Source organism: Pteropus medius, unplaced genomic scaffold (genome assembly GCF_902729225.1).
Source record: "Pteropus medius unplaced genomic scaffold, Ma_sr-lr_union100, whole genome shotgun sequence".
NCBI classification, from domain to species: domain Eukaryota; kingdom Metazoa; phylum Chordata; class Mammalia; order Chiroptera; family Pteropodidae; genus Pteropus; species Pteropus medius.
Window position 1 is genome coordinate 2,944,529 of NW_024352787.1, and position 14,247 is coordinate 2,958,775.

Here is a 14,247-nt window from a genome sequence, read left to right on the forward strand (position 1 = left end):
CTCTCCCTATAGAACCCAGAAAAGAAGCTCAAACGTGGGCCAAGCATTAGGGTCCTGCTGATCACCTAGGGAAGGAAATGGAAGTCTCTTCTGTCTGGAAATGGGATTTGTGTGGGAAGGCTCTGCTTAGAGGAAAACAAAATTATCCCAGAGAAAGTAGAGTTAGAAAAAATAAACAATGTATTAAATGTACATATATTTATTTCATTAGTAATTTTTAAAAATAATAAAAAAACATTCACTTCTGAAGCAACCCAGAGTTGTTGTCATTGGAAATCTGCTCTGACAGATGTCCTTGCCCTGAATCATTCCCTTCAATTCAGCAGGTGTCTTCAATTCAGACAGGCCCCAGGCTGACTGTCTCAGGCTGATTTCTCCCTTGAGCTTTATATGATAAAAATCTCTCTTTTTCAGGATTGCAAACTGGCTGTTATTGGTTTAAAATTCAAAGTCTTACTTTGTTTTTATATTTTCTTATTTCCTTTTCTCAAGTGTCAGCAAAATTCCTCTTTCTCTAAATTATCTTGATGTTCAAGGACATATTTCTTGTCCTATTCTTTGCAAATTGAGCAGAGCGATGACCACAGCCAGGACTTTTCCATGTACGTCCTCAAAGGCCATTTAACTTGGTCAATGGGAAAGGACGGCACTACTCATAGTCATATCATTCTGCTTATTTTAAGGGGCTTGAACTGGACCATGAATTTGTGCTCATCATCATCATCATCATCACCAAGAGTAAATATAAAATCATATGATCCAAAAGTCATGGCTCAGTGAGGTAGACCGATGTTTATCAAGGTATATTCCTTTAGGCACCTGCACTAGAAATGCCTGGGATACATATATGAAATTCTAATTCTTGAGGCATATAAAACACACTGAATTAGAATCTTTCAGGTTAATGATCTGGAATCTAGATATTTACAGTGCTATCTGAATAAGTCTTAGGTATGTTGAGGACTGTGAACCACTACGAGAGTATCTGAAGGCCTGATGCTTCATTCCCATATTATTAGTATCATTTTTATAAAAGCACAAGTTACAAATTTAGCTCAGTTAGTTCTCTACTCTATACCCAGTATTCAAAACTGCCTCTAATGAATCCGTATTCTTATGTACCAAGTACAATATCTGAGACTTTTTCAAGAAATCATGTTATCTAATAATGTTCTTCCCTAATATTTAACTTAACCCATGCAGATGTTATTGACCCTATTATCTTCATCTTTGACTCACATGCAGGAGGAAAAGGAAGACAATCACCATCTGTCTTCAAAGAACAATTCTTTATTTGCACACTGTTCTTAAAACAGCTCGGAAACTTGTTTCTTATAGGATAAATGAGTTTCGTTATTATCCGGTAGTCATTCAGTGGGATTATAACTCACATGGATATCCTGTGTACAAAACCGAGTGCAGAACCTTCCTCCCCCCAAGTCCTCTCCTCCTTCTGGATTTTGTTTTCTCAGTGAAAAGCATCACAGCTCACCCGGTTTTGAGTTAGTCATATCAGAGTGAGCTGTGACTCTGTCACCTCCCATACCAAGAAAACCAGAGTTGTTTCCATAACTCCTCAAAAAACTCTCAAATATCTCTCATCCTTTCCCTTCATTGACAGCACCAATATCTCCAGGCCCAGACACAAAGTTAACATGTATTCCTTTCTAAATTTAAGGAAAGTTGTCATTGTGGCCAAACCATAGACTGTAGAGTGCATGCTCCACCTGAAGGCATTCAGATCACACACACACACACACACGCACACACGCACGCACGCACGCATGCACGCACACTTATGCTGTCCAAACGAAACACATATTTGTAGTTTGTAAGCCCTATTTAGTTTGCTCTTTTTTATTTAGCATTTTTTCCTTTTACTCCTCATATCTCCTCCCTTTCTGCCCCTGGCAACCATTTTTCAAGTCTCTGCTTCTAAATAAGTTTCACTTATTTAGATTCCACAGGTAAGATCATGCCGTTCTCTTTCTCTTTATATGTCTGACCTATTTTACTTAGTATAATGTGTTCCAGGTTTATTCATTTTGCTGCAATCTCCTTTTTTAAGGTTCAATAACATTTCATTGTATATACTCAAGAACCTTCACCTGGGCTATTGATCAAAATGATTTTCACACAGCCGCTGGTCTCTTTCTACTAATTCTCACTGTCACAGGTATAATCATTGGGAAGTTAAATACAGCCATATAGATTCCTTAGACAGCGGCATTAAGCAAGCAGAACTACCATTCTAAAAGAGGAGGTTAAGGGAAATAAGTGAAAGTGGTCATGATGGAGTTAGAGGAGGAAAAGTATCTTGGGTGTGGTCAGAAGTTCCAGACTGGGCTTCATGAAGGAGGACTTTGTTTTCTCCACCTCAGAATGGGAGGCTGAAGCCGAGCTTCAAATGGATTCCAGGAACGCGATGGAGTGAGCAGAAAACATGGCCCTTCCTCCCCATTCTTTATGATGCGTCTTCCCCACATCCTTCCCTTTGCTGTCTCCTCCTGCCATCCTCTCCCCTTCCCCTAATGCTGCCCGATGCAGCTTCCTGTGTTCACTTACTATCTCCTTTTCTTTTCATTTCTCTTTTTCCTCTTAAGCGCTCAGCATCTTTCCTACCTCAACCCCAATTTCCTTCATTTACCATAAAATGGCACTAAAACTTGGATAGTTTAAAAAAGTATTCATTTTTATTGCTTATTATTAACCTAATAATAGAAAAAAAGGGATGTTTCACATTTTCTTTTGTCCAAAATGCTACTTAATTTAATTATACTTAGTCTGCCATTTCCATTTGTTTCTCAATTGCATTTCCTTTCTGGTAAGTGACCCCAAGCAGAATGACGGCATTCTTGCCTTTGTCACAATCAACTATATTCTGTTCATTGGTGTTCAGTGCTGTAGGATTTACATGAATACTTAAGGGAAATGAACTAAAGTACCATACTTGCTTCTTTATTACTATAAATGATCTTAGCCCAAACACCAAGAACGGATAATAGCCATTTTCAACCTGGGAGATATATCCAACTGAGTTATATGTGGGAGAAACCATAGGAAAACTTAATGTAAAAAAAAGAAATATTTTTAAGTATAACAAGTAAAGCTTTAAAATGTGTAAATTTAAAAACTATCATTTAACATTTATAAAAAGAAATAGAAACATTCTGACCAGAAGTATAATCATGTGAACAAATGTGTGTATATTTAAGCACAATGCATAATCCCAATGAAGCACACACACACACACACATACACATTCTCAAAAGGTGTTGTATAGTGTATATTGTTTGTGCAGGAAAGCATGCATATAAAGTAATAGATTGTTAGATTAACAAAAGACACTGATAATAATCTCAAATTTAATATACTTTTTAAGATAAAGAAAATGACTCACTGAAAGAAATGAAGAATGAAAAACGAAAGAATGAAAGAATTTCCATTCTGAAAGGGACAGCTCTGTGTATCCAGATGAACTTGGTTTTAGTTTTGCCTCCCTCTTCCCAGGGGTCTCATTGGAGAAGAAAAGGCTGGTCCTCAGAATGAGCAGTCCTCAGATGCTACTGAGGCCTTGGCTTCCCTACAGTGGATATTGATGGCCAGTTATGGTCACTGTAACTCAGATTATTTGATTATTTGCATGCACTGCCTGGTACCAAAAGAAAAAAAAAAAACACAGGAGGCATGGATAGGATGTGCCTACCAGCTCTAGGATGAATGGTGAACAGTTTCCTGAGGGCGGATGTCCATAGATGTGTTTCAGAGACAGGACAAGTACCAGGGATGGATGAAGAACTCACACAATACTCCATGAGCATGGAAATACAGGTGACTAATTGTGTGTGCCTTTGTATGAATAAATCTCAGGGAAGAATGGAAAGAGTTTGAGGGAAATTAGGTACCACACTATGAAAAAACGAAGCAGTTCTATTTCCATGCCCCAAACTTGAACAACAAACACAAGAGCAGATGTGAAGATGTTCCATCCTGTTTTGCCAGAGTTATGAGCTCTGCAGGAAGATGTACAATTGATAGTAGAATGAGGCAAGGAGCTCTGAGGCTTTCCTGTCTTGGAGGCCTTAGAAAATTGAGGAGGGACAGCAACACAATTAAGACACATCAGTAAGGGATGACTGCTGGATGGAAATTGGTACCATCTTTGTAAAAGAGGATAATGAAAATATTTCTGAAAGATATGACTATAATATCAGAAAACTATCTCATGTAGAGTAGATAACTAAGATCTTTACAGATAGACAACATTTATCACTCATTCTTAATTAAAGAACATTTCATCCCTATACGCACATTCATTGTCTATGGTTAGTTGGGTGAGTTGATGCCAGCATACAGAGGTGACAGTATCCAGGTGTTCCAGAGCTTCTGGGTTACTGCATTAGTGAAAAGGAATGCAGAACTGCTTCAAATTTCTGTAAACATCAATTTAGTGATATATTAAGTTAGGAAAACAAAATATTTTATTTTATTCAATATTGGTTTCTGTGCCTGGGTAGTGTATTTACCAATTCTCACCAGCTCTACTCTCATTACTTGGTCTAAAGCTACCATCATCTCCCCCACAGGCCATTGCAACAATGATTGCTGAGTGGTTGTTGATTATTGGGCTTTAGAATCACCCACCAATGGGCACATGAGGGAGGTAGGGGGACCCTTATTAAACTGTGGATTCCTAGGCCTACCATCAGACTAGTGAATTGAAATATCTAGAGATAATCAAAGAAATCTGCATTTTCTTCTTTTCAGGTTATTCTTATGAGCTGTATTATTTGCAAAACACAGTAGCAGTGCATTTTCTTAATTCATTTTTAAAAACTACATGAAAAGGAATTGTCTTCCTCTCAACTTGTATCACTTAGTTAAGAGACTCAGATGAAAAATTAATTTCAGGAGAACACCAGGGCATACTGCCTCCCCAGATGCCTGCTTCTAGGTAATAGAAACATTTACAACACCATTTGGAAACTCATATTCTCATAAATGTCAGCCTGTGATAAGAAAGCAATAATGAATCTTTATGCTTTTTTGGTACCTTTCTTATCTCATCATTCAGAAAAAAACAATCAGATTAAAATGAGAATTTAAATCTCAATATTAATTTAAAGTACCCAGGGAAACCTTTTAATTTTACAGATGAGAACAATGAGAGGCAGAGAGACAGGGACATGATAACACGGGCACTGGCTGTCAGGTCCAGGATCCAGGCGTTCTGAAAAAAGCCCAGGGCTTTCCCCATCATATCAGTTTCTTTTCCTTCCCTTTCTCCCTCCCCCTCTTCTCTTATATCAGAAACACGTTATGGCTTTGACTATTCTTTATCTCTGACCAAATGATGAAGTCTTCTTTCATTCATGTTTTTCTTGTGTCAGAATTTACGTGGAGGATTTTCTTAGTCTTTCAAAGTCACAGGATGTTTGGAAGAGAAAAAATAAAAAAAAAACTTGACTCTTCATTACAGCACTATAAATAGTCTAGTTGGTCAAAATATACTTCGTTTTTTTTCCTAAACATCATTTTAAACTAATTGTTTAACAAAAGTATTTCTTTGTCAATTTCTGTTCTGCAACTTTGCAGCCTGCATTCTACCTTTAAGCAAACTGTTTATATCTGGTATTAAATCTCTTGAGAAACATCTTTAAGTAAGACATTACAATCATTATGACCACAAAAGAAATGACTATTGTCATATTTAAGAAAAGATTCCACCGGGAACAAGCAGCTTCAGCGTTGGAAATGTGATTATTTACATGTCGGTCAAGGTAATTTTTTTGTCCCCCTGATGTGGAATTATCTGACAAATTGAATATCTTTATTTGGATGGCAAGGGAGTATGAGAGTTACTTCCTGAAATGCAAACAGAGGAATGTATACCTCAAGTCAAATCACTAGTGTGGTTTTCATTTAACAGGATTTACTTTGAATAATCTATTTTATTGCCTACATTTTGAATCTACAGAGTCTCAGTAAAATTGTTCCTATATTAGACACTAGTTTACACTGAGCAAACATTAAATTGATCGTTTTAAAGTGGGCATAAACTTAAAACAGATTCCTTCATTTTCCAGACTTAAATCTTTATTAACTTGTTCTTTAAATCTGAGTTTCACTGATTTGCCCAGAAGCCAATTAACTGGAGAATCAGGAGAGTAAAAGCAGAACACATTGGGTCAGATAATATGCCTGAAGTAGTGACAGAGACAAATCCTGGGGCAGGTACTGTTACGCATATAACTGATTCCTGGGCGAGGAGGCCATATTTAAGACAGGGCAGTTAGAGCCTTCTTCATTTCTATTCTTGCTGCTTCCATTGCACCAATACAACCAGTATTTGCGTTTTAGGCTAATACACATACTCAAGATGATATGCCCAATGTCACAACAAAAAAGTATAAGGCATCTTTTTCACGTGCAAAAAATAAAGCAAAATTTAAATTTCTCCTGACATCAAAACATATACCAGAACACAACAAAATGATAACATCATCAACAGGAACCAAGAACTAGAGGCTATGGCAGATACTACCTCTAATAATTTTTAGGCATCTCAAAGATTACTTGGGAGAAAAGAAAGAAAAATAACAGAATAAATGTCAAATCAATAAAATTGATTTGTATCGAAATAAAGCATCTTTAGAAAATGATCTTTATCTGAATCGGATTTTTCCTCAAAAGGGGTTAGGGAACTCTAGCTTGATCTTGCTCATAATATGTCGAATATTCATCTTATGCAACAGAATGCAATTTGCATAATATGAGGCCCAGGACCATCAGAAAACTCAGATGAAGTTTCCAAAATAACAAGAGAGCTTTCCACTCCATCATGAAGGGAATCCACAAGCTCACATTTTTTTTTTCTTTGACAGGATTTCCCAGATTTACTGAAGAAAACATATCAAATTTCACAATAGGCCCCAGAGAATGTTATGTTTAAGTTTTGTATGTGTGTGCATGTGCATGTGTGTATGCGTATGTGTGTAATATATATATGTATGCTGACATGTAATTTTTGATGATGGCATTTAACAACAGTTTTAAAGAATATATATGACGATGACATGCAAACCCAAATAACAGCATTTTTCTTTGAGGCACCATGACTTTAATCTATAGATTTTTTCTCAAAGGATAGTAGAAAAAAAAATATTTTCATCTAACTCTCTATTGGTTGGACCTGTGACAAAAATAAATTCTAACTGAATTATAATTATGAATACAGCATATGTGAATGTGAATTATTTGTAAATAGTAAATATTCCAGAAGAGGTTATATAGCTGGAAAAGTGTTCAACTTCTAATATACATTAACACAAAAACAGAGAGGCTTGCTTAGAGTTAAATACAATATACATTTTGATATTAGAAGTATTTTCCCAGTAAAATATTTACACAATTTGAATTCTTATTTTTTAAAATTTATTTATTTTAATTAGTTTCAAGTATACAGTATATTGGTTAGGCATTTATATAGTTTATAAAGTCCCCTTAATTGCTCCTTCTCTCCTCTGGTTTTCCGTCTAGCTAATATATTAATGCTAACGGCATTACCTATGCTGTGCTCCCCATCCCTGTGACCATCTATCATCTACTAATTTGTACTTCTTTAACCCTTCACCCCTTTCTCCCAGCCCTCCAATCTCCAACCCTGTCCCCACGATCACCAGATTGTCCTCTATATTTTGAGTATGTTTTTGATTAGTTTGTTATTTTTGTTCCTTATATTCTGCATATAAGTGAAATCAAATCATATGGTATTTATCTTTGTCTGACTTATAATTCTTATTTTTAAAAGAACTGCTCTTTAATTTTGTTTTAAAATTCACATAAATTTTGTTTTTCTTTATAAAATACTCTTTTATAAGACACTCTTCTACTTGATATGCTGATATTAACAAACACTGATGAATAATGAATAAACAGCTCCTACAACATTGTATTAAAGATCAAATACTAAAGCAAAAAGGGCAGCATCTATAGACACAAAACTTTCTCGTTTTTGTTGTTGCTGCTATTATTATTTTGCAAACATTAAATGAAGGGCCAGTATCTTCGGCATGTTACTTACTGATGGGTAGAGGTAACCTTCTCCATTCATGGCTATGTATAACCCTGTCTTCACTCCCTGGATGGCAACAACGCGCAGTCCCACTGGTATGAGGTTGAACAGTGCTGTAAAGATAAATGTGGTCTGTCACAAATCACAAAAGGAAGTAAAGCATTGCTATCATTTCTTTCTCTTTTCTTTTATTCGGGAAATCATCTTTATTAAGACCTTCTGAGAAGTTCCAATTAATTAACTTTTATTTCTCTTTATAATTAAGAAGTTTCTGCTATGGATAAAATTAGCACTTGATCTTCAGTTTGCAGATCTTAGCAGTCTGCCTATAGCATTCTAAAGAACTCGTGGTGGGGGCAGGGCACGGATAATGAACAGAATCAAGGCTGTAATGCTTCTAGTATCCCAGTCTCTGACAGCACTTGATACCAAAAGCAATCAGCTGTGAAGATTCTCAAAGACTAGATTTTAAAAAGTCATATATATGGTGACAGAAGAGATTCGAACACACAATACAATATACAGATGATGTATTATCAGACTGTACACTTGAAACCTATATAATTTTATTAACCAATGTCACCCAATAAATTTAATTTAAAAAAAAAGGTCAAAGTTGATTGTTTATTTTGGTCCTTCATGCAGAACGTATGCTTTATTATTGCAATGTAGGACAGGCCAGAGGTAAAAAGGTAATTCCAAAACTAACTTACTCTTGCTGAACCAACATAATACGCCAGCAGAGCCCAGAAACGATGTGCACCTGCTAATGCGCTAAATTTAAAGAGCTAATCAAACCAATTGCAATGCAAATTTTAGAGAGAGAATTTCCTTTATTAACATTTCATAAAATTATGAGTGAAAACTAAAAGAGAGAAATGTGCTCAATTTTACCCACCTTGGAGATGAAACTCATTTACCTTTTCATGTTTTCTTACCTTATTTACCCAAAAAAATGTATGTTCCTATATTTTTCAATAGTGCAGATAGCAATGTTATAATTGATTTTTTAAAAAGTCTTAACATCCCTTTAACTCATTTCCATGCCCGTGTCATAACTTGACGGTTTCGTGGGTAGTCTAGCATCATTCTTAGTAAAAATTGATTGATTATTTGAGAGAATTTATCATAGAGACATTTATAAGAGAGTCATTATCCACAATGATGTAATCTACACTCATTCAAATTCTTTTTAATTCACATCTAATTCTAAGCAATAAGACCGGGTCAGAACAGGCAATGCAGCACTAAAATGTTGAAGTAAATGTATAAATAAAATATCTTAGGTTTAGGCTGTCAACTACATTCCATAAAAGACAAATAATTTAGAAAATGTGGGCAATTTTGATTTCAATCTATAGGTCTTCTCATTACATAACCAAAAATCAACTTTATAACTTGTGTTCTATTGAATTCACAGGCATATGTTTTCTTTGAATATGGTGAAGAAAATTATACATTCTCTTCTAATTACTACATGTTATTGACCCTGAGATCTCAAGATGTCTGTGCTATACATGATGATAGGAAAATGTCAGGCCATAGATGTAAATAATTATCCCTAGAAGAATACTCTGGGGCATACATGGTTAGGTAGATACTAGCTTTCACGATGCAAACCAACATCGGATTGTCTTCCGTAAGATTCTAGGGGCTTATGATATCGCTATGGAGGAATGAGGCTTATGTTTCCTTATTTCTATTATTTAATACTTAACATGACTGTGGAGTTGTTGAGTACTATGAGGTAGTTGTGTCATTGTAACTCTCAGTATTCCATCTTCGTGGAAGAAGGACATTGGCCATTTTCATTCTTGTCGAGAATGCCTTAGCTGTCCCATCTCCCTTATATTTTGAAAAGATGTGCACCATAGGATAATTCCTAATTTATATGCAAAAGTTTTTTGGGGGAAACATACTTATATGCCTGTCCATGCAAACTGTCCTAACTTAATCTATCTAAATCTAATTATTCTAATCTTTATATCCTCTTAATAGTATTTGTAGGTTCCATATATTTGGTATAGGTCAGATGTTATAATTCTAGAAGGGAAGTATATAATGAACTCACCAAAATAATGGGGTATGGGAAAAATAGGAATTATAGAAAATAGTCTAAAATAAACATACTAAAAAATAACGTACTGGGTTTTTCCTCAAGATTTTGTTTGGAACATGAATTATAAATACAAGTTATTATCAGTTACAGAGTTATAACAGAAAGTGAATCCATACAATTGCTGTAATATGGAAGACCAACCACAGCTAACCATGATGGATCCATGGTGCTAATTAAAACCACATATCTCCACATTAATTGAGACATTGTTGTACTATTTCATTCTTGTATTTTATGTAAGTATAAAGCAATGTCACAAAGTTTAGGGGAGTAAAAATAATGAAGATGTTTATGTTATTTTGTTCATTCTGTGGAAAACTAAAGTTCTCCATATAACAGTGATTTTCAACACTGTCGGCACTTTAAAAGTAGCTGTATTCAAAAAATAGGATGGACATGTCCAATCCAAGGCCAATTAAATCAGAATCTCAGGGAGTGGGTTTAAGGCATAAGAAATATTTTTGAAAGCTCCTCAAATGACCCTGGAGTATATAGCCAAGATGAGAACCGCCAACCTAAGGCCAGTGGGGTGATGGTCATCTCACAGGGTGAGTTATTGGTAATTTTTACACAACAAGGTACCCGGTTGGGAATTTCTAAGGTGAGAGGAACTGGTTTGAGTTAGGTTTTAAAATTGTCATAGTTACTAGAATATTGATATTTCTATAGTCTTATTCTGCTTACAGTATCTATTAAGAATGATAATTGGAACAATGGAGTTTAATCGCATAGAAAAACCCCATGGTGTCCCCAAAAGCAAAGTGGGAGAAAGAAAACCACTCCTGAATCAAACCTATAATTCATGGTAATGCTGATATTTAGTATATAGAAAGGAAGCTCTACGTTTTTTAAATATGTATACCCCTGAAAATGAGCATGGTCATGAAGTAACCTGGATGTTCATTTCATTTTGTGAAAAATCTTTCCAAAGCACACAGGAGCCACTGATAAGCAGTCAAGTTGCTACAGGATCCTCTCTAATAGGACCAATTTTATCCACCATCAAACATTTTCTTGCCATTTTTCCCACCAGGGATTTCTAGATCTCAGGCTGAAAACTCCGGGAGCACATTGGTATTGGGTTCACCTGCCAGCTGGCCTTTCTCATCTTCTTAACTCATCAAACAATTTTAACGAAAGCAGTTTAGCAGTATGGTTCTGACTTTACCTAGTTCTAAATAATCTCATATTTAGTACTGGGATATGTGTTGAATTCAAATCACAATTTGAAGGTTTAAGCTTCAGGGTTTTTTTGTTGTTTTTTTTTGTTGTTGTTTTCATTTGGTAACTTTTGGGTGGCTTCAGGGCAACTTTTAGGTTATTTCTTCTTATTTTCCTACTTATGGATGACTAATCCTTGTTTTGTGGTCAGAGAGTTATCAAAAAACTGAAACACATTTGTGGTTTATTATATCACATCCTTCCTCAAGCTAAAAGGGCAGTCCTTTAATTAGGACCTGTCTGTCAGCATCCCTATCTCTAATGCTTATCCTCATTTTTAAATAATACTTTTCAGTGCTAACAAATTTCTTAAAATTCATAAGACTGAACCATAGAGAAGAAAATATCTTAAAGCATAGAGAAGAAAATATCTTAAAATTCATTTTAAAAAACTGTTTTTTCCATTAAAAAGGTGATAGTACACAAAAGTAGAGTACTTTTCAGTGCTTTCATAAAGCTGTTATAATTCTGCCAAGTTTTATTAAATATTATAGTTGTACAATTTTTATACCCTTTTGAAGAGAGAACCTTTATCTCACCATCTTTTATTCTGTTCTGCTATGTCTTTGCAAATGTTGAAATGGCAACAAAACTAACCTACCTACCTCAAAATGCACTGAAAATGCGATGTAATTTGTAAGAAAAGAAGCTGTGGACCAGATCTTTGCACAGGAATTTAAGTCCTTCGAATGCAGGCACTATTATTTGGTTCTGAGTTGCTTTTACACAGAGGCTCCTGTTCTTGCTTCATCTTCAGAACTGTTCCTCACTCACATTTAAGGGGATTAAGGAAGATTTCAAGAGTTAACCAGAGATTTTGTTCCCTCTCCTGCAGTTACACAATAGGAGGAAAGAAGTCCCATACATACAGAGAACAGAAGCTGAGTATCTTTTAGTATCTCAGCTTTCCAGTTTAGCGGTTAATGTTATCCAGATAACCAGCTATAACTATGTATGATGCATATAATGTCTACATCTGCACTTTCACAATTTAGAAAATATTGTATTAGCTTGAACCAAGAGAACCTGACATCTTTTATAGGTCAAATATGGTTAAGAACTGATAATTTTAAAAGGTTCAAGCTAATATTGAATTCCCAACAAGTAAACAATGACTTTGGTCTTATAATAAAAATACTTCCTCTTTCTTCCCTGTGTCTGAACTGCTTTACAATCTCTTTTCTTAAATCAAAGAGGAAATAAAACAAAAATAAACCAATGAACAAATATGATAGGGAAAAGTTTAAAAGTACAAAAAGATAACATAATACGTACAAGAGAAAAAGACTAAAATCAAAAAGGAGAAAAATATAGATAAATCAAGAAAAATTAAAAGTTGAAAGAAAAATAAAAAATAATGCCCAAGTTTAAAAATAAACATGATGGCTGGAAAAATACTAATATTTACATAGCAACACCAAATGCATAAATAGTCTATTTCATATTATTAGCTGCTATCAGAATCAGTTACTGAAAGTTTGATTACTACAGTTTAAAACAGGAAATGCTTATAACTTGGTTACATGCATTCAAATCCTCCTTTCTTTTTCATGAAATGAAATTCCAATAAAATCGGGTTTTGCTTTTCGCTCTCTCTCGAGCAATAGAAAGTATGTCTATTTTAGAGCTGATGTGCTAAATTAAAAGAAATCACATACCAATATAAACAGAAAATGGGAAAGGAAAACACAGACAATTGAATAAAGAGAGATACCAGAATGAAAAAAAAAAAGAAAAATTACATACAAAGAAATAGTAAAATGAAGACAGACAGCACAATGGAAGGAGGGTGGCTTTTTAAGAATAAAATGTTTTCACAGACTCGGTTCTATAAAGTAATTAAACAACATATATAATGTATTTAGAGGCACATAGCTTTGATATGTTCCCAATAAATATAGGTATTCTCTTGTTGAATGCCAAAAATTTGAAAACTTAAATTTCTATTATTTGAAACAACGAATCTTTATAGCTCTTTAGCTTCCATAATTATCATTAAGAAGCTACAGGCCTGATAAAAATAATACTTCCAAAGTAAACATGTAATCAACTTTCATCTGAATGCTCTAGTATACTTACTCGACTTTTATGATAATGAGATTAAAAGTAACAATAATATTCTGGATCTGACAATTGTTTGAAAAAAATTGAAAATATGAATTTATAATTATTTTAAAGTAACAGGTTTCTTTTGTTACTCTATTAATATTTTCATCCGTGTGGTCCAAGTAAATTGTAAATGGCATTCTAGTATGTAACATTGTAAAAATGAGCCAACATAACCAAATATTTGCAAATATATTTTAAAAAGTCATTTAAGTAGCAGAGTATCTTCTACCAACTGTGTTAATTGGTGGCCTCAGGTTGTCACTTACTAGAATTAGTGCTGTCATCCTTGGTTCCATCGAGAGCTCCATCGGGGTGCATTTGCAAGTAGTAGCCTTGCCTGCAATATAACCTGGTCACTATGCCCTTGAGCTGGGGATCTGAAAGGCAAACATAGTTATCATAAGCCTCATGATGTGTCACAATAGTTTCTTTTTTTATTTTGTTTCTTCTCTTTCTTTTTCAGAAATAAGAGGGGATTTTATAAAAGTAGCACCTTTTATTTTGTGTTGATTTCCCTGTACTTATCAAACCTGGAGTATACTAGTCATAGAAGGTGAAGAACATGCAGTCATAAGCTGCATTTGTCAGCTGCAGGAAAAAGGTCATTTTATAAAACTAATCTGTGTGTATTTAAATTATTAGTTAAAATGATTAGATTACTTAATCTATTAGTTTAATTATTAGTTAAGTCTTAAACAAATTCGTTTACTAGGTTAAGCTAACA

The 14,247-nt window shown here is 34.6% G+C and overlaps 1 protein-coding gene across 3 annotated transcripts in view; it reads right to left on the reverse strand.

Moving 5' to 3' along the window:
- FGF14 (fibroblast growth factor 14) overlaps positions 1–14,247 on the reverse strand; it is a 560,160-nt gene that overhangs the window by 106,914 nt on the left and 438,999 nt on the right. For 2 of the 3 annotated variants that reach the window (XM_039848974.1, XM_039848972.1), the window contains exons 2-3: positions 13,790–13,900; positions 8,084–8,187 (exon numbers count right to left, since the gene is read on the reverse strand). In XM_039848974.1, coding sequence (XP_039704908.1) covers positions 8,084–8,187; positions 13,790–13,900 — 215 coding nt within the window. The remainder of the gene's footprint in view (positions 1–8,083; positions 8,188–13,789; positions 13,901–14,247) is intronic. The other variant, XM_039848973.1, reaches the window with a different exon arrangement.